This window comes from Meleagris gallopavo, chromosome 14 (genome assembly GCF_905368555.1).
Source record: "Meleagris gallopavo chromosome 14, MGAL_WU_HG_1.1, whole genome shotgun sequence".
Lineage (NCBI taxonomy): Eukaryota > Metazoa > Chordata > Aves > Galliformes > Phasianidae > Meleagris > Meleagris gallopavo.
This window is the reverse complement of record NC_139417.1, coordinates 13,061,767-13,080,438: the sequence shown is the minus strand read 5'-3', so window position 1 is coordinate 13,080,438 and position 18,672 is coordinate 13,061,767. Positions and strand designations below refer to the sequence as shown.

Below are 18,672 nucleotides of genomic sequence, written 5' to 3'. Positions count from 1 at the left end.
CTTTCATTTCTACTAATAGAAATCTTGTGGCTGAGTGGAAGAGTCGTGGTTTCTTTTCAGAATGCTGCTTAGGCCACTTACATCATGCATTTGAGAGCTGGCTGGCAGAGTGCACAGAGAAGCTGATATTTATCCATGCAGTCCTTACTGACAATTATGGCGTGTGTAGGGCTGGGTTCTTTTCTTCTGCATCCTTTCCTCCCACATACCATTCCCATCCATTGCCTAGGGTTAGCCAGGGGCTATGGTCTGCCCAGCTAGCGTATAGAAGAAAATTTCCCATGTATATTTGGTAGAGGTGGGAGCACGCCCATGTTTGGGACTGTGTAGCACGCAGCAGTGTGCCTGATGGAGCATCTTGTACGCTGGGTACCACTGCCATCCGTGCGCCCCAGTGCAGGGGGAGGATTCAGGCTAGGAGGCATCTTTCTGTTTAACAAAGGCTGCTTTCCTCTGTCAAAACCGAGAAAGTGTTGATTTGATTTTCTTTATAAAAAGAAGTTACTTCAGTTTTTAGACAGGGGAAAAAAAAGAAAAAAGAAAAAAAAAGAGAGAGAGAAGAAGTTGGGTAGTTTGATTTTCTTCAGAATGAGGTTGGCTGTCAGTCAGAATATGCCACCCAGCACCGAAGGTCGAGCGGGGAGTTGATTTCATGTGGCTATCAATCTCCTGTATTAGCAGCAGACAGTGATGGAGCTGAGGTGGGCTGTCTGTTTGCATCGCGTTTGTGTAAGGTCAGGCAGCGAGACAACAGTCGCTCGCAGTCAGCGGGGAGGTGCGGGGCGCTCGGATGCCGGGGACAGCCCGGAGCTCGGGGCTGACAGGATGACAGGCGTCAGTGCGGGCGCGTTGCCTCGCCTGTCCGGCACCGCCGTGCCCGGGCGGAGCGGGTGGCATTGCACCTCCAGCTTCGGGCTGACCCCGCCGCCGCGGCAGGTGACGCGGTCACAATGCGATTTTGGGGCTGGTTTGGAGCCCTGGTGTTTTAGATAGGGTTTCTCTTTTTTTGCCTCCCTTTGGGTTCCTGTAGCTTATTCAGAGCCCTGAAAGCCCGACATAATCTCTCCAAAAGAAGGCTGTAAATCACTGCTATTTGCATGACAGTTCCCTTGGTTTTTCTGTCAATTTCTTCCTTTTTGGAATAAAAAAAAACGTGGTTAAATGTAAATTGCTTGTCCTGAGTTTCACCTCCTGCAGATACCTGTGTGTACTGTGCACAGGCTGTCGGAAAAGCAGGGGCCAGAGGCAGGCAAGCCCTCACTGCCGAATACTCGTGAGTATTCGAATACTCGAATATTCTGGTCCCTCCTTACTTGCTACAACACCCGAACTGAAGGCTTTTCACTGCTGTGGCCACCAGCGATTTCACAGCAGGGTCGTACCCACCAGGTACCGCTGATGCCTTGTGAAATTCTGCTGTTATGTGAGGTCTTAGGATTTCTGATGTGTATACATGCATGAAAATGCAAGGAACATGTAGTATCACTTGGACACCAACAGCACAGGCTGTGTGGTTACTGACGTCTGCGTGCTCCTGGGACCATTAAGGCCATCACTTTCCTTTACCAGCAGTCCTCCAGAAAGTAGGGTAAGCAATGGACTGACGTGGTTTAAAGAAAGCAAGTTCCATGTCTAACTTTCTTTGTAGATGTTCAGATTGGCACCAAAAAGGACGCTTTCTGTCCTTGCTGATCTGAATCTTTTACAAATTGATTGTGTGTGCGCTAAGTGTTAGCAGACGTTGAGCTTATCTGAATCAGGATGCTGGCCTGAATCTCCTGCAGTCTGATAGCATCCTTCGTGGTGAGCTGTTCAGTAGCTTTTACCCAAAGTCTTGACCCCCCCAAGTCTCCCTGCTAAGTATCCTGGTATGTCAGTGACCTATGCTTCCTTCTATGAGCTGAGTTTTATGGCATAAAACCAGAAATAATATTATTGTCACAGACCTTGGACGATCAAAAAGTCTGCCTAACACTTTCATATATTTTTCCTTTATTTTCTAATTACATATCTGGCTATCCCATATAAAGGCAAGATTTCCATACCGCGACTTTAAAAATAAAAACCAAACCAACAAAACAGCGCATTTTGGTCCTGGGAGAGAAGCACTAAATACATCAACACATCGCTGCGCTCAGATGAGCAGCCCTGCCTGCAGACCTCACAGGGCATAACACCGTAACCCCTCGTTAGGTGCCGGCTCCGTGTCGCACCAGCCCCGCAATGACACGGCGTGTGTGGCGGCCGTCTGTCGGATGCAATCCGGCATCGCCCGCGACCGGCAGACGCACGACTGGGGCTGACGTGATGCGTTGCAATAGGTGTGGGATGGCAGTGCTCAGAAGCCATTCGGTTCAGCCGCGCGGCGTCGGGGGTGTGGATGGCACATGGGAAGCGATGAGCCGTGACTTGGCGCTGGCATGGAAGGGAGCGAGAGCACGAGGAAGGCGGGCTGGGAGGACGGAGCGGCTCGCACCTGCGGCGGCGTGGAGGGAAGGAGAGCGGGTGGCGGAATGAGCCGAACAAAGGGCTTTCAGCCGGTGTGAATTCCCAGAAGAAAGGGACGTTGGGCCAAACTGGTGTTGGCTGAATAAGCTTATTCAAGGGGTGTAACCAGGTGGGATCTTTCAGGTCGGCTTTGCTAGGGGCGATATAGGAAGGCAGGACACCAGCTGTGGTCCCGCATCCCGACGTGGCCCAGCACCGGTTCCCCCTGTGAGCTCCTGCCAGACAGCCTCCCAAAGCCATCCTGACACGTGCTGTCCAAGGCGCTAATCATCCGTGTTTACTGCATGGCTCATATGTGCTGCACCTGGCAAGCAGCAAGGGAGCTGAAGGCAGCACGTGTTTTATATTTGAGTTGTTACTTTAAAAATCAAATTATTTGCATCAGTTTTTGACATTGTTTTTTTTTCGCTGGCTGTGAATGCCAGGGCTCACAGTGCGTGCAAAGATCTGTTTGCTACGTGTAAGCAATATTTTCCCCAGTAGAAAAAGTGTAGACAAGTTAAACATAAAAGGTGTAAAAGATGATCTGTCTTTCCATTCGTGAGCCGCCATGGTATTTCGTACAGGCTTATGTCAAAGAGATTAACCCACTGGAGCTATACTGTATATTTATAATTGCATACAAATGCATGCTATTGCTTCATATATTAGTCTTTGTTAAAAATGATTTTGATATATTTGTTTTAGCAGCATAACTAGCCCTGGGGGCACTGGGTATAATTAGAAAAGGGCATGGGGGGAGGCGGGGCTAGTAGAATAAAGCAGTGGCCTTAGGATCACAGGTCCTAATTATAATTTATAATTAACCCTGGAATTTGCACAAACCGTCCAAGCTAAACAAGGACTATCGTTTTCGCTGTTTAAATTGCAGCCCCTTTTTTTAATTTCACCACCTGCTTTGTTGGTGTTGTTATTTTCGTGGCTTATAACTTAAAAACAATGAGGAATAGGGAAAGCAGCATTTAAAACTTTCCGTGTGAAATATTTACATTGGGAATTGACTAGTTTTGAGCCAAGATAGTGAATCTGCAGCAGAAGGAGTGATTCGAAACTTGTTTACTTATAATTAAAAATTTCCTTATTTATTTTTCTTGCCTTTTTCGCCCTTCTGCTTCCCTTTCTACCCACAACTTATGGCACACACCTCGAGTGTCCGTGAGCTATAGAGAATCAGATGAACTGATGGCCCCACTTAGATGGCGATGTTTGTTCTGTTTGCAGACCTGACCCCATAGGTTCAGACCCATTTTGTCATTTGTGGCTCTGCACAAATCATGTACGTACAGAACTATTCTTCACCACTTTGCTTTTTTCTCATTGCCCATCCCTGCTTAGCTCGGTGCTACAAGGATGCGGTTTAAGATTTTGTGAGCGCATTCGTTTCCTCTGGCTGTGTTTTAGCCAGCCTTGCTGCAGAAATGCTGCTTGCTGGAGGAGTCAGTGCTTCTGCCCATCAGAGATAAGATATCAAATGTAAAAGTTGAGCTGGAGATCATTGTTAAAAATGAAATCACCAATAAGCATCAGAAACAAGTTGGTGAGACCTGAACTTCTCTTGTGGATTTCTTTCAGCCCCATCAGCCACATAATGGAATTGTCTAGAGCACAGAAGTGAATCTTAAATGCTAGGCTACATACCCTTTGTGTTCTTGCAAAGGGAAAATAAATATGTTCCCTCAAAAAGATAGCATTTTCAAAGTATATTTGACTTGCATATTTAATTAGGTTTTAAAATTATCCAGCTAATAAATTAAGTGCAAGGCTTTCGGTGGTGTTTTTCCAGTTCTATGTATATCCTGCATTTGTCACTAATTAATGAGTTCCTAATGTTTCAGCTTCTGAGAAGATGAGCAACAAGATTAACATAACTAGTAAATCCGAAGACGTGCAGCTGGGTTATAGTATTTGAAATTTGACAAAAACATGGGAAGTATTATTATTTGTGACATGGCTCAAGATGGGGGATTGTGAGGAAAGCAAAGATGACAGAACTGGTGCTAACCACTGTGACAACAACTTGAAAAGCAGCCGACATGACATCTTTCCTATCATGCTGCCGAAAATGTCAACTTTGTGAAGGACAGTGAGAAAATGGTTTGCCGAAAATTTGAAAGGTAGATTCGAGAGATGCTCATCATGTCAGATGCAATATAGTCCACAGCTGGGTGAGAAAGGGAGTCCTTGCAGTGGTGATGGCTCTCTCCTGGCAGGCCCTTCCAGACATCCGTGCTGCTCCAAAAATGGCTACGACTGACCTGTGGCTTGTCTCAAGTTTGCTGGAGCATGATCCAGGAGAGCGGCATGGCGCTTGTGCCATGTGTGGGTCCTGTGTGGGGCCTCCAGTGGGATGGACTCTCCTTCATGCCTCACGCTGGCTACTGGCCATGGGCTGTGGGGGCCAAGGGGCACCATAGCTGAAGGCATGGCTGTTTGCTCCTGGTCTTTGTTCTCCAAAGCCCGCCATGCTTTCTCACGTGGGTCTGGTGCTGCGAAAGCAGGCTGCAGACAGTGGTGGCATATCAGGTGTTTGCACCGCTCATTACATGCTTGTTTCTGATGAAACACAGGCCCTTCATATGCAGTGAGGGTATGATTCGTGTGGGAGAGCTGCGGCCCGCCTGCATGGTCAGACATATGCTGACCCTGCCTTGACCAGCACCAGCAGTGGGATGCCCAATCACTAGTGTGGTACTGCATTTTGCTTCCAGTTAAATCCCTTCAATATGCCTTTTAGGGCTAATGGTGGTTTTAAAAGCAGCCCTTCCTCACATAAGCACTGTCTGCTGGGGAAGCAGACCTCACCTAGGCCCACGCAGGTGGCCTGGCGATAAGTCTCCCTGTTGGAGGCTGTTGACCCAGCAAAGGGTAACATAACTTCAGACCATTTCCAGTCCATCAGCAAATCGCTGCCAGTGTGGGTGGCTTTCACTACCTCGTTTGTCAGCGCTGACACAATTAACCCAGTGACACCGCCGGTTGTTGCGGGTACAGGAGTGCCAAAAGTCAAACGAGAGATTCAACCCTGCCCTTCATGTACAGCATATATCACAACCTGCCCTGAGTTATTTGCTTGGGAGCAAACGAGGCACAGCACAACAAAAGGCAGACATATCTCTGTCAGAGTATTAATTACTTGATGGAAGTTGGGAAGAAAAATATATTGAGCATCTTCAGACATTAATTTTTGCTCAGTGTCTAATTTTTATTTTTTTTTCCCCCGTGGCTTGCTCATTTCTTCAAAATAACTACTCCTAATTAGGTACTAATGAGACCAGATCCATACTTCCAAAAATGTTTATGAAATGCATTCCCCAGATGAGACATTTTATCCAAGTTTTAGCCTAAATCTTTTTCCCTTTTTTTTCTCCTTAATGCACAACTGAATTTGGCAAATAGTCAAATAACAATTTCTGATGAAATTCTGTTTGAATTTAAGTACATTCCCTTATATTCAAGTTTTTTTTTTCTCTTTCCGTGTTTTAAGTTTTATTTAACACAATGCTTTAAGAATGTGCAGTCAACATCCTGTAAGGCTTGCTGGTTACTGTCCTGAAATGTTTTTATTGTGTTCACTTGTGCTGGATTATCAGAGTTTGTACTTGTGATATTGAGAACTTTCTAAATATGGGGTCAAGGAGAAGAGATGGTACAAATTTTATTGCTTTTCATTTTTATAGGGTTTTTTTGTGTTGTGTATTTTTTTATTTTAAGTTTAGGGCCTTTGATTCTTTAAGAGGAAAATAAAGCCAACCAATTAACCCCTGACAGGAGGTTCATTAGAAGCTTTGTAATCCCTTGCCAAGTCTTTTGTATAGCCGAACCAGTCTAGTACTGAGGATTTATGCAGCTTAAGCCGAACACTGGAGGAGGCCTTTAAGTAAGAACATTTGTTCAATTTTAAGACGCCTTACATTACCTAAAGAGCGCCTGTGCCAGCAGAGTTGCCCAGGAGTACACAAATCTGCAGATTTTGCTCATCAGGGCTGGGAAGCGGTGCTGCCGATTGTCTGGCGCGCCGAGCCCTTTGGTGATGGATTAGGCGCCTCTGCCCGTGCTGCTCCACCGTGCGATTTGCCATCTGGGTGCAGGGAAAAGGAGGGCATGGCTGCTCATAGCCGGGTCTGTGGCAGGAGGACGGGAGCATGGGGACACCCATCCCAGCCTGGGAGAGCCGTAGCAGTGCTCATTGCACACTGTGCTCGGTGACGGATGGATGAGGAGCGCCCGAGGCAGACCCAGTGCCTGAGGTCTTACAATGCAGTCCTGTGCACGCAGCAAATGCGAGGGTGTAGCAAATTCTCCCTGAAATTCTGTGATAAGACGTGTTCATTGTTATCACTCAGGTAAAAAATACTTACCACTTTCTAGGTACATTTCGGCAGAATATATTGAAGACGGTTGACTTCAGGAAATTATTGTAATAAGGTGATTCAGTGACACAGAATTTTATGTTCTGTTCATATAGAAGCTTGTTGTCAATATTCTTAATGCTGTGAATTATGTTAAATTAACAGCTGAATTTTTCTGCAGAAATTAAGTCCGCATTTTGCCAGCAATGAGCCCAATCCCGCTGTGAAAGCTGGCGTTGCGCTCCTTGTTGTATACCTATGTGTAAGAAAGAATTCTGGTTTTTCATGTATTTTTCAGGCTTTTTTGTCACAGAAAAAAAATACGGGAGGGTGGGGGGAGGGGGTGTCCATATACAGATTATCATTCTGAGAGGGGGGTATTTTTTGCTTTCTTGCTCTCTGATACCTTTGCGGTTGTGCTGCTGTGACTGCTGCATCTCAGCTTGCTCTGTCCTGGGTCTAATGGCTGGTGACATCTGTGTCCCAACCTGCAGCATGTGCTTTGCTGCGCAGATGATATCCCAGGGTCGTGAGGTGGAGTCTGAGTCATTCATGGCATTTCTCCTTCAGGCCGGATGGGATAGGAACGGTAACCGTCGATGAGAAAGAGAGATTTGAAGAGATCAAGGAGCGGCTGCGTGTGCTTCTGGAGAATCAGATCACGCACTTTAGGTAAAGGCAGAGACTCGAGGCTGAATGGGAGAGGACTGATTTCCTCCAAACTCCCTCCTTAAATCAGGAAAGCCAAAAGGCAGGTTTTGAATGCCTGCAGGAATCTTGCATAAGCAGCACAGACCTGAGCAGGGCAGTGACGCTTGCACTGTAGCATTTTTCTATCTGGAGAGTGCCTTGAAAGAAATAACCTTTAAATGGGTATTTCAAACCATCTTGCTTCTGTAAGCAGAGTAGTGCTGATTTTTTTCTAAAATTTAACCCCTATTGTCTTATTTCTGTTCTCAATTATTAGCCATTTATATTTACTAGCATACAGAAAGGCAGGGCTTTCTTCAGGGATGTCGATATTACAGAAACGGCGGATCCTACCTCCCTTAAAAGGGATAAACTGCCCCTGTAGCACACCAGCTTCATTCTGTTGCACATGCGGGTGGGTGACATGGGCTAGCACACAGGGTCTGTGCCAGAGCCCCTTGAACCTGGGTCTCCCGCTGGAGATCGCTGGAGCTTTGTTTTATTTTCGCAAGGAGATGATAGTTAACTCTTCCTTAGGAGACCTAAAAACTCCCCAGGTAACACCAAGATTTAATAAACTAAAACTAGCTGATCTGCCCCTAATTCTGTCTTGCTTTCTTCCATCTGTACCATGAGCCCTTTCTGAAAATTACTCAGTGGAAGGAACACTAAGATCGGGACCAGAGAATTGCTTGAACATATGTGGGAAAGCATATTCATAGCACTGAAAATGTTGATTGACACACCTGGTCTGATGTTAACATGCTGTGATTTTTCTAGGTACTGCTTTCCATTTGGCCGTCCAGAAGGTGCACTAAAAGCCACTCTATCGCTGCTGGAAAGGGTAAGCATAAAAATGACAAAGAGTAGTTAAAATTACTTGCATTCATAAATCTTTTCATCCAGTAGTGCTTAAGGAACTGTTGTTTTGCAGAGGATGTCTAATTCCGGTTAATATTGAAATATTAGATGGGACTGTTGATTTCTCCTGCTTCAGCTTGGAGGCCAGGTGCAGTGCGGCCCTTACCACCAGTGCAGGTGATACCTGTGCCTGCATAAGGACTAACTGTCTCTCTGATGAGCATTCGTACTGCAGACCCTTACATGCGATGCCTTGTTGTTAACCTGTGCAGCCAAGCCCAGACATGAGCCCAAATCATCAGAAATGCAAACTTTGTCCAGCCATGGGGAAGCTGGGATAAATCTTAATGTCTTGCCCTAAGGAATGAGAAGCACAGATTTTGGAGCATACCATAGGATATGGATAGAGACAGGGAATGCTAGGGAAAAGGCAGGTCCCACATCTCAGTGTGGCCAAGGTGACCCTGTCGTGGGTTCTGCCTATTGTGAGCTTACCCCGAAAGCCACGCAGCACTGGGGCAGAAACAGATGTGTTTGTTGGGCTTGGAGAAAAAACAGTTATGTGTGCCTGATGCCACAACAAATCAGATTTTCTTGTGTCAAGGTTCTGATGAAAGACATAGTTACTCCAGTCCCTCAAGAGGAGGTAAAAACAGTCATCCGTAAATGCTTGGAGCAAGCAGCTCTAGTCAATTATACTCGACTATCAGAGTATGCCAAAATTGAAGGTAAGGCTCTTTCTTTGTGAAATTACAATTTTGTTATATTTCTAGGTGGCAACTGTGGCTGGGAGCTATTTGAAAGAAACTCATTTGCTATTTATTCACTTGTCAATAAAACTGATGTGATTATGAATCATTTTTGTGATGTTTGCTTTTGAAGCAGTTAAGAGTGAAAACTGTGTAAAACATTTCTTTTTTTTCTGGAAAAAAAAGAGGGGAAACAGTTAAAAGGAACTGAAGCTTTTTTTTTTTTTTTTTTTAATATCTTTAGTGCATTTGGCCAGTGGTGTATTATTCAGGCTCACATAGTGGTTTAAAGAACAAATTGAGAAATACTTGGGTTGTCATCTTTGCAGCTGAAGGTATAGTGCAGCTAATTGTTTGTGACAGTGGAGTTCAGGAAGCAAATGAAAAATAAGAAGCTGAAAAGCTGTTTAATCTGTACTTAATCATTTGTAGCCGATTTAAAATGTCTTTTTCTGGGAGTGTTTCCTTGTCTTTGCATTGTGCATAGCAGTCATTGATCAGTTGGTCCTGTACTTGCATCAGATTTCTTTCTTGTCACTCTAAATCCAGCATAACTGATATTATTGACCTTTTAAGTTATGGGAGAATAATAACCAGTGACCAGAGACACATGTAGCCATCAAAAAGACATTTTAAAGCTTGCTGGAGGATACGTGTCAGCTGAAGCTCTCTGATCCAGTAGTTCTTTATATGTTGATCAGTTTATGTTGCTACCTTTGTGGGCTGCTGTTCCCAACTTGAAACTCCTACCCAACTGTATCCGAGTTTGCAATTGCTTAAACCCATGTGTTCCAGATGAATGGTATGTTCTGCTCTAGACTTTGGGTTTCTGTTATGTGTGATGTGAAGCTTTCCTACAGCTGAGATTATCATTGTATGCCTCTAGGACAATATTGAGAGGAGAAAAAAAACGGCTCCCTCTGATCTTTTCTTAGTTCTTGTTTACGTGAAAAATTGGGTTGTTGTACGACAAATTGTCCAAGTTCTGTACATGACATGTCCTCTCTTTTTCCATCTTTTTTTTTCTGTCTAACGATGCGAATTGTGTACCAGTGGTAATGAATTCATTGTTATGCATCCAGTGAGAAACACTTAAGAATTGGGCACTAAAAGGATGTTTATCAACTCTTGACTTGGTAATGAGTGACTAAAATAGAGAAGGAATGAAGGTTCCATAAGCACTGCATTATCAGACAATTTATCAAAGTACTCAACTTCACAGGATATTTTAATTGGTGTATTCTGTAAAATGCAATGTTTAAATATGTTTGAGAGACTGGAGAAGGACTGAGAATCAAAGCAGCTTTTCTGTTGATAAATGCTTCTACCCAGTGCTGGCTCCCTTAGGTTCTCTGTGTAAATATCACTAACTCGTTGGTAAGATTTGCTCTCTTCTTTCAGATAAATCTATGCAAAAACAAACTTTATGATCTGTAAGTAAAAATGCATTCATTTCCAAAGTAGAACAGTTAGTGTGTACTTTTCCTTTTGTGCCTCAATTCTTCTTGGTTGTGTTAATTACCTGCCCTCTTTTTTGCACTGTGACTTTTAGGTCTGGGAATACTTTGAAGCAACGCATTTTTTTTCCAGCTACCTTTTCAGGGAAATAGTTCATTCCACACTACCTGCTCTCTTCTGCTTTTCTCCTCCTTTATCCGTGATTGGCCACAGCCACTTTTTTATCCTGTTTCTATAAAAGTGGTTGTAACACCAATTTCAAAGCATGCTGGGCTTGTTAGTTCAAACAACCCAACATCCACCAGCTGCATGCATCAGGTTTTCTCTCATGAGCATAGTCCACTGTGTGTTCCAATAGCTGCTCAGAAGAGCAAAGAACAAATTTGCCTTGGTAAGGTGCATCTCTGGATGCCATGCTGGTTTTGAAATCTTGCTTTCGAATGCTGATGTTTGAATAGCCACGTGATGAAAAGAGTTTTGTCAGAGGTGCAAAACAGAATCAGTGGCGGCAGTGCTCAAGGCTATGTTTATGAAGAAATACCTGTGAAAGCCTTAGATACTGAAGGCTGAAATCCTTAGTATCTTGGAGCCTTAAACCAGTGAAAATCTATTTCCCTCTATTCATGACGTTTTGATCATATTCTTGCAAACAATTCTGAACAAACCTCTAGAGTCATGGTCACAACCTATCTTGTGACTCATGGGCATGCTGAATGGTTAATCCAGTAGATCTCCAATTTTAACCCTTTTTTTTCCTTTTTTTTTTTTTTCCTTTTATCCTGTATGTATCCCAAAATACTCTGCGGCTATTTTCCTTTTAACCTGATATGAAGTTTTCCTCTGACCTATAACCTTATAACCTCTTTACCTCTGACCTAAGCCTCTTGCATGCCCAAATCCTCTTTTATAGGGAAAAAGAGAGAAATGTATGAGCATCCTGTCTTCTGCTTGGCCTCTCAAGTGATGGATTTAACCATTCGTGAGTACCTACCACCCTCCTCTCCATGCTGTCCTCACTCTCTCTGTTCTCATTACCTCGAGAAAGTCCAGATCCAAACAAACTCACTCTCCTTGCTTCAAGTCTTTTAGCATTGGCTTGTCTGTTGCTTCTGTCTGTGAACCCAGTGTGAGAAGTCCAGTCACTTTTTATCAGCCTAAAACAGGTTAGACGATTTAGCCATTTGTTTGTGATAAACTCAGACTGTTTGTAAGTTTTTTCAGTTACTCTTTATGTCTGTGACCTGAATGCATTTTTACTTTGCTTTCATGTAACCCCAATTTGTAAAGTGCTTGTCACTGGTACACAATCAAAGGGCAGCAGCTACACCGGGGAGAAACGAGCTAGCAGTCAGGTAAAGGACGTGGGGAAAAGCTGTCCCTTCTCCCGCGTACACGATCTGTAAAGAAGCCTGCGTATGAGATCATGTGAGGCTGTCCTTCCTGCGTGCATCAGCTCTTACATGTCTCCTGGCCGTTCTCTCAAGCGGAAGCGCTGTACTTGCTCTCCTGGATTTTTGGGTTGCTTCTCTCTGCTGAGCTCTGGAGGGGACACAGGAGCCCGGGTGCTGCTCGGAGAGCCCCTGTACATCAGCAGAGCTCGTGCTCTCCTATTTCCTGTTGGTACAGCTTTCTCTTTCACCTCTGTGAAAGGAGATTCTTTTGGTAACACCACTGGGCGTGTTGCTGGGCGGGGGGCGAGACGGGGCAACTTATCTTATTTTCAAATGTCATATATCACGCATTACTGGGGGGCTGTGCGGTCCACTTGCTCATTAATCCTGCCTATCTGTTCTTGTTTCTCTCTTTTCTCTCCTTGTTGCTTTCTCTCTTTCATATAGAGAATCAAAAGGACGCAGGTGAACAATTGTATATGCATTATAAATTGCTAGGACTGTTAAGTTATATTTATTTTGTTTTTTCATAGCTCCTTAAGATATGTACTCCTTCAGGCTGAAAATGGAGATGCATTAATACTTAAGGAGTTAATTTGTGCTGTCTACGTAACCTCTTTTGTCTCCATCCTTAGAATAGAGTGTAGATTAGAAGTACCTTGTAGCAATAGTGTTTCTTCTTAAGAGACAGTTTTAATGGACAACCTAGCCTTTGTAAAAGGAAAGTATCTTGTTTTCCTAAAGAACTGCAACTCATTTTTGGTGCAGAAACGTTGGTGACCTGGCCGTTAACACACCCAACAGGTGCATTTCTGATGAAACTAACGTTCATTTTTGGTTTTCATAACTTCTGTTTTATGCCCTACTGGGAGAATTGGTTTGATTTTTGGTTTTGTTTCGGTTTGGTTTTTTTGTTTTGTTTTGTTTTGTTTTCAATTTTATTGTTAGTGTGTAACAAATGATCCGATCAGACAGAAGTCTTGTTTGTCTCTTGTTTATAACCTGTGGTGACATGTGGTGAGGTAAAGTTTCAGCACAAACCAAAGTGCCTGAAGTGCCTGTCTCTTCAGAAGGGGTTTTGGAGGTCTGTAGCCCCCTGTTCTTGTTTCTGTTGTATTCCACAGTCCTGCTTTGGAAGTCCTTGAAACCTGAACTGTTCACCCCTTTTTGTGAGTAGATTGTTGTGTTATGTGGGGTTGGGGGAGAAAAGGATTGGTTTGATTCCAGCTGTTATCAAAGGGAAATTGCTTTTAGAAAGCAGTGTGAGGGGCTGGGTTTGTTCTGCCCCAGCTTCCCCAGACCCCTGCAGCTCAAATTTGACTCTGGATCTAGAGCATGACACTAAAACCAATTTTGATAAACAAAGAGTATTTGGGAAATGAAGATTAATTCTTCTCTGCAACTACAAGAGGAACAGGTCCACAAGTTGCAGATACAACCATTGCAAGCACAGCTATTTCCAGTGGCTGCAGTGGGCTGTTGTGTGTTAAGCACAATTCTTGCACTAGGCATCTCTCTTGCTGGCTAAGGCTTGTCACACGTGTCAAGTTTAGGAATTGAGAAGAGCATATCTAGGCCCAGTTTGTTTAAAAATACAACTGCTTCTCGAAGCTCAGAGTGAGTGAAGGAACATGGTAGGATGTGGCCGCCCTGCTTTGTGCCCACAACTCTCCCAGTGTCTTAAATGAAAAATTTTTGGGCAGTGTCAGCAGGATTCAACTTGAAATCAGTTCTTCAGATGAAGTGGAATCAAAAGTGAGTAGGTTTTGTCCTGATTTTGTATTTGTTTTCCCAAAAGCAAGAATGAAAAATAAGATAATGAAAACAACTTAAACACACAACTGTCGTCTTTCATTCTCCTTTCACATGAAAAAAATTGTAGTCTCTTGCCCCACCTAAAAGTATGGATTTAAAATAGAATACTAAACAGAACATTATTCTGAAATAATTAAAGATTAGTGGGTTGTTTTAATTACTAATCAGACAAAACTAACAACCTTATAATAAGTGTTTGGTATGCATATTCATGTCAGTTGGAAATCCATTTTTCTTTTATAAAAAAATGACTTCTCCATCCCATAAGCACAGGAACTGAGGAATGCACTGCACTGCGTTGGAGTTCATTGGCAATGAGGGATCCCATTTCCATGAATGCCACTTCACCCTGCTGGAGCTGAGTGCAGGCAGCCTTAGAGCTAGTGCCAGCCATAATGACAGTTGTCAGCTTGACCATTTGTTGTGTTTAGTGTAAGACATGAGTTTTTAGGTTTTGACAGTTTCTCTCATAGTGACTTGGTTTTGGCCTCTGTAAAAGAAAGTCCTGTGGTACCCTTGGGGATGAAAAGCAAAGGAGATGTGAGGCTGGGATGGCTGTTGCTTTTGTACATGGAGCCAGAACTGCCATCTGGGCAGCTCTGCAGGCAGAGGAAGAGACTTGGGAGTGGATAGACCCCATGATATCCATTGCTTTGTCCTTGGGGGAATTCGGCTTCTTTTGGGTCAATTGTGGGCCAAAATTGCAAATTTATGCTTGTCCCTCAACATCCTTAGTCCAAGGATGCATTTCCCTGACTGTGTCAGCGGCGACTGGCACCAGCTGCAGAGTGTCTTGTGCATCATGCTCACCCACCAGGCACAGGAAGATCCTGGGCTGAGGAATTGCATGCAGAAGGGGCCAGTGTTTGACTTCACAACGCAGCAGGTTGCTGCCAAGCACTGGTATTTGTCACAACACTCTCACTGGCCCTTGTCACAGTCCCCATACTCTCTTCACGTCACTCGTGTTTCCTATTTCTGGATCTCAGCCTGGGGAGTTCCATGCATGTATCTGCAATATTTAGCAAATGTGCTGGAACTGTAGGGGCTGAGCTGCCTGTTTGTTAAGCTAACCTGGGATAAGAGGAGGTGCCATGGGATTTATCAGCTCATCCATCACTCAGCAGTCACCCCAGCAACTGTGATAATGCACAAAGCTCAACAAGAAAACCAAATGAAATTCCCCAAATAAATATGGATGCAAAATGTAGGAAAATGTTAGTCTTTGAGGCAGGAATGGAGACTGAAGTTGTTAATAGATCGTACATTTTACTATTGATGTAGCCCAGACATAACTGCAACCTGCATTTGTCTGCTTACTGAACTGCTGCTTTGTTTGGTTCATTGAGGTGGCATTCAGTTGGTTTTAGCAGAGAGCTGCTAGGCAAATTGCTAGCTTTTCTCTTGCCCCTTATAAAACATTGGAGCAGCATCAGAGTTGTTACTAGAGCTTCAGGGGTCGCAGTGATCTGCTCTGTGGCATTCTTTCTACAAGGTTCTTACCAACCGCAGAGCAACTTGCTGCCTGAAGCATGAGATAGAATTCAGATGTGCAAGAACTCATCACTAAGCTGAATAATTACCAGAAAGTCAGGAGGTTCTCATTTCAGTATGTTGCATTTTGAGAGCTGAGTCTCCTTCTAAGTTGAAAAACCTTTTTGATTTTTCTTAATTGTGCATCTTGGTTTAAGAGAAAAAAGTTATCATCACTGAAGTCCTTTTCAGGAACACATGAATCATTTCATGAGGATAATAAAGGCTGTTTTGCCTTCTCCTTGGGCTGTGTCCATTATTCTTTATCGTTATCTTGAGAACAGCAACTCTATCATTGCCATGATTGGCTCACAAATGGATGCACACAACAATACTTACACAGCAAAGCCTTTGGCAGAGCTCGTATTTTTAATTATTACAAGGAAATCACAGAGTTGATAGCTGTGCTTGTGAGAAAAATGGAAAGTCAACGCTAGTCCTTGCTTATTGAGGTTTAATTTCAGCATTGTGGTTGTGCTAGCCCTTCCATCTCACACAGACCACCATGCATAGTTGGAATATATTCTGGTCTGCATACAATGAATTTTATGGAACACACATTCCCAAAGTAGCACTGATTTTATAATACACCTGTTATGCTCACTGCATCCTAAAGCACAACATACAACCCCAAAACTCTTACTTGCCAAGTAATTCAGGTTTCTGCAAGTGTTTTATTTGCAAGTATCAGGGGGAGGTGTAAAATGCAGTCTCATGTGCAAATTTGTCCAGGAGAGTGCTTTAGAGAAGCCCTTTGCCAGGCTGTTAGGGAGGAATAAGCTTCTCCTGCCTTTAATCTTAGTGACCGATGCATTCAAATCTCACCAGCAGCTCTTGCTGCTTCCTCCTCATCTTTCCCTGCTTCTGACTTTTCCTTGAGGCAGAAAACACTTGCACAAGTCAGGCCAATTTGACACTGCGGGGGCTTGATGTCATTGAGGGCTGAAATGTGTTCACCACTGGGGTCCATGGTAGCACCTCTCTCTTTCAGCATGAGCATTTTGATGGTTGGTGGCACAGAGGTGGGCTCACTTTTAGGGGCAATTTCGGGTTGTGGTACACAGAGGTGTGATGGGGCGTGGAGTTCCTGGAGGCCAGAGATAAAATCTCCTTCCTAAGCATTACCTGTTTTGCCCAGCAGCCATCAGTGAGTAATCAAATTGATTTCTTGCTTATGTTTTAAATTAGGCTGAAAGTCATTAGCCCAGTGCCCAAAGAACAGTTATTTTTGTCACCTGAGGGTGAGTGGTATTATTTCTGGGGACAAAACCACCCTGGGTAAACACTGAGCATAGATCAGGGTGACTCCAGCGATAAGCAAGTAGACCTGCTTATTTGCTATCAGAAAACAACCAAAAAAACAAAAAAAAAAAAAAAAAAAAAAAAAAAACACCAAAAAAAAAAAAAACAACCCAAAAAGCAGAAGCTTGAATCTATGAGTCTGAATTAAATCACTACATATCTAAAAAGACTAAAAGTGTGTGTGCATGTGTGTGCATGTGTGCACTGTGTGTGTGTTCATGTACGTGTGTACCTCTGTGTATGGAGAGAAGGAACAAACCTAACTTGTACTCTTTAAGTAATGGTTTACTCAAATATTCTTTATTTTGCTCTGATAAGTGTTGTAATTCTGTGAGATTTAAAAGCAATCAGAAATCTACTTTGCACAAGCCAACCCATTTTTTTTTTTCCCGCTGGAAAATGCAATCAAAATGGCAAGGACTTTTGGCAATAGAATGTCCAGATAAATATGCCAGATTCTTTGCAAATGGAATTATTAAAAATAGTCACTCTGCTGCTAGAAACTGTTATTAAATGTAATAGAAACTATTGTGTTAATATATTCACAGTACATAATTTATTCTCTGAGTGCATGTAAAAGGAAAGGCTATTTTCTTTGAATTTTTCCTATGCTGATATTGTAAACTATATGACAGATGGGTCAAGTCCTGATTGCAGTATTCTAACATTTGGAATAGCAAGTAACATATTTGATAGAGCTGGCAAGTTTTTATATATGATTCAACCCAGAATATAAAAGCCACTAGAATTCCAAGTTGAAAATAATTAAATGAGCTGGAAACGATCAGGAACCACACATTTTTAAGTGACAGATTTTTTTACATGTTTAAATTGCACAAGAATATTTTATAGCTCCCTTTAACCAACAGTGACGTTTAATTCTAAAATGTGTAATTGATATTTACAAAGCAATTAATTACTGTGGCTCGTTATTCTATTGCTAAATGTACCTAAGCAGGGGGGCACTGGCTTCAAGTGGTCGTTTTTGGTCACCTTCTGTGAATTGCAGAGTTTTAGCTCTGTTTCCCAAATGGAGGTTTCCCACGTGGCCACACGAAGTGCAGCCCCACACTTGTGTCGGGTGCTCGGCTTTCTGATTGCGCAGTGCCGTAGGATGTTAGAATCTGCCGACTCCTAGAATTTTTGTTGTCAAACGGTGTCATTCCCGTGTAACTCCTCAAGCGCCAAGAAGCAAAACCCAGCAGCTTTTTCCATGTGTATTTGATCATTTCTGCTTTTGTTCCTTTCGAAGTTTCCATCCTTTTGTCACTGTTATGACGTCATTGTCTCTTTACTTTTGGCGTCCCTCCGTCACACCAGCAGCCCGTCCATCCAAGCCTAAGCCACCGGCTGGGCCACCGGCATCTCCTCAAACGCAGACTAACATGATAAATCATATGCTCAAAGGCATGGCCAAACAGACGCCAAGTACTGTAATAGTCTTCCTTCCATTTATTCAGTGGCTTTCTAGCCTGGCAGTTGCTTGTTTAGCCTTAGCAAGCTAGTTGTCATGTGCAGCTTTATAAACCACCTAGCGCGATGTGGTAGGTTTGTAGAGATTTAGAGGTAGCATTTATTTCAAAATGTCCACATTTTTTTTTGTCTAGCAATGTCTGACATATGCAACATTTTCAAATATCAACGTCAGCACAAAATAACATTGTTGTTGCATAACATTTTGCATGAAAACTATAAATATGTATGAGCTTTACATGATGTTGGATGAAATGTTTGATAAGTATATCGTATATGTTTCATGTAACTGTCAGTGCTCCAGCTATCTTAGCGGAATATTCTGATGTATAGTAACTTAACCAGGGAAATATTTAAAATAAGAAGAAAAAAAATTAAGATTGACATCTGCTGGCTGCCAAAGTTGTATAAGCATCAATATTTTCTTTAAAGACAGCATCTCTGAGCAGTTGTTCTTATTAACACTTTTGTCTTTTAGTTGTATTTGAGAGCAGATCAGTGTTGCAAATGAGAGTGGGTCTGATGCTGCTCTGATCGATGGAA

The 18,672-nt window shown here is 43.1% G+C and overlaps 1 protein-coding gene across 5 annotated transcripts in view; it reads left to right on the top strand.

Annotated features, from left to right (window-relative positions):
• CADPS (calcium dependent secretion activator) overlaps nucleotides 1–18,672 on the top strand; it is a 175,060-nt gene that overhangs the window by 107,793 nt on the left and 48,595 nt on the right. For all 5 annotated transcript variants that reach the window (XM_085236221.1, XM_085236218.1, XM_085236220.1 and 2 more), the window contains 3 exons: nucleotides 7,428–7,529; nucleotides 8,328–8,391; nucleotides 9,013–9,136. In XM_085236221.1, the coding sequence (XP_085092347.1) occupies nucleotides 7,428–7,529; nucleotides 8,328–8,391; nucleotides 9,013–9,136 (290 nt within the window). The remainder of the gene's footprint in view (nucleotides 1–7,427; nucleotides 7,530–8,327; nucleotides 8,392–9,012; nucleotides 9,137–18,672) is intronic.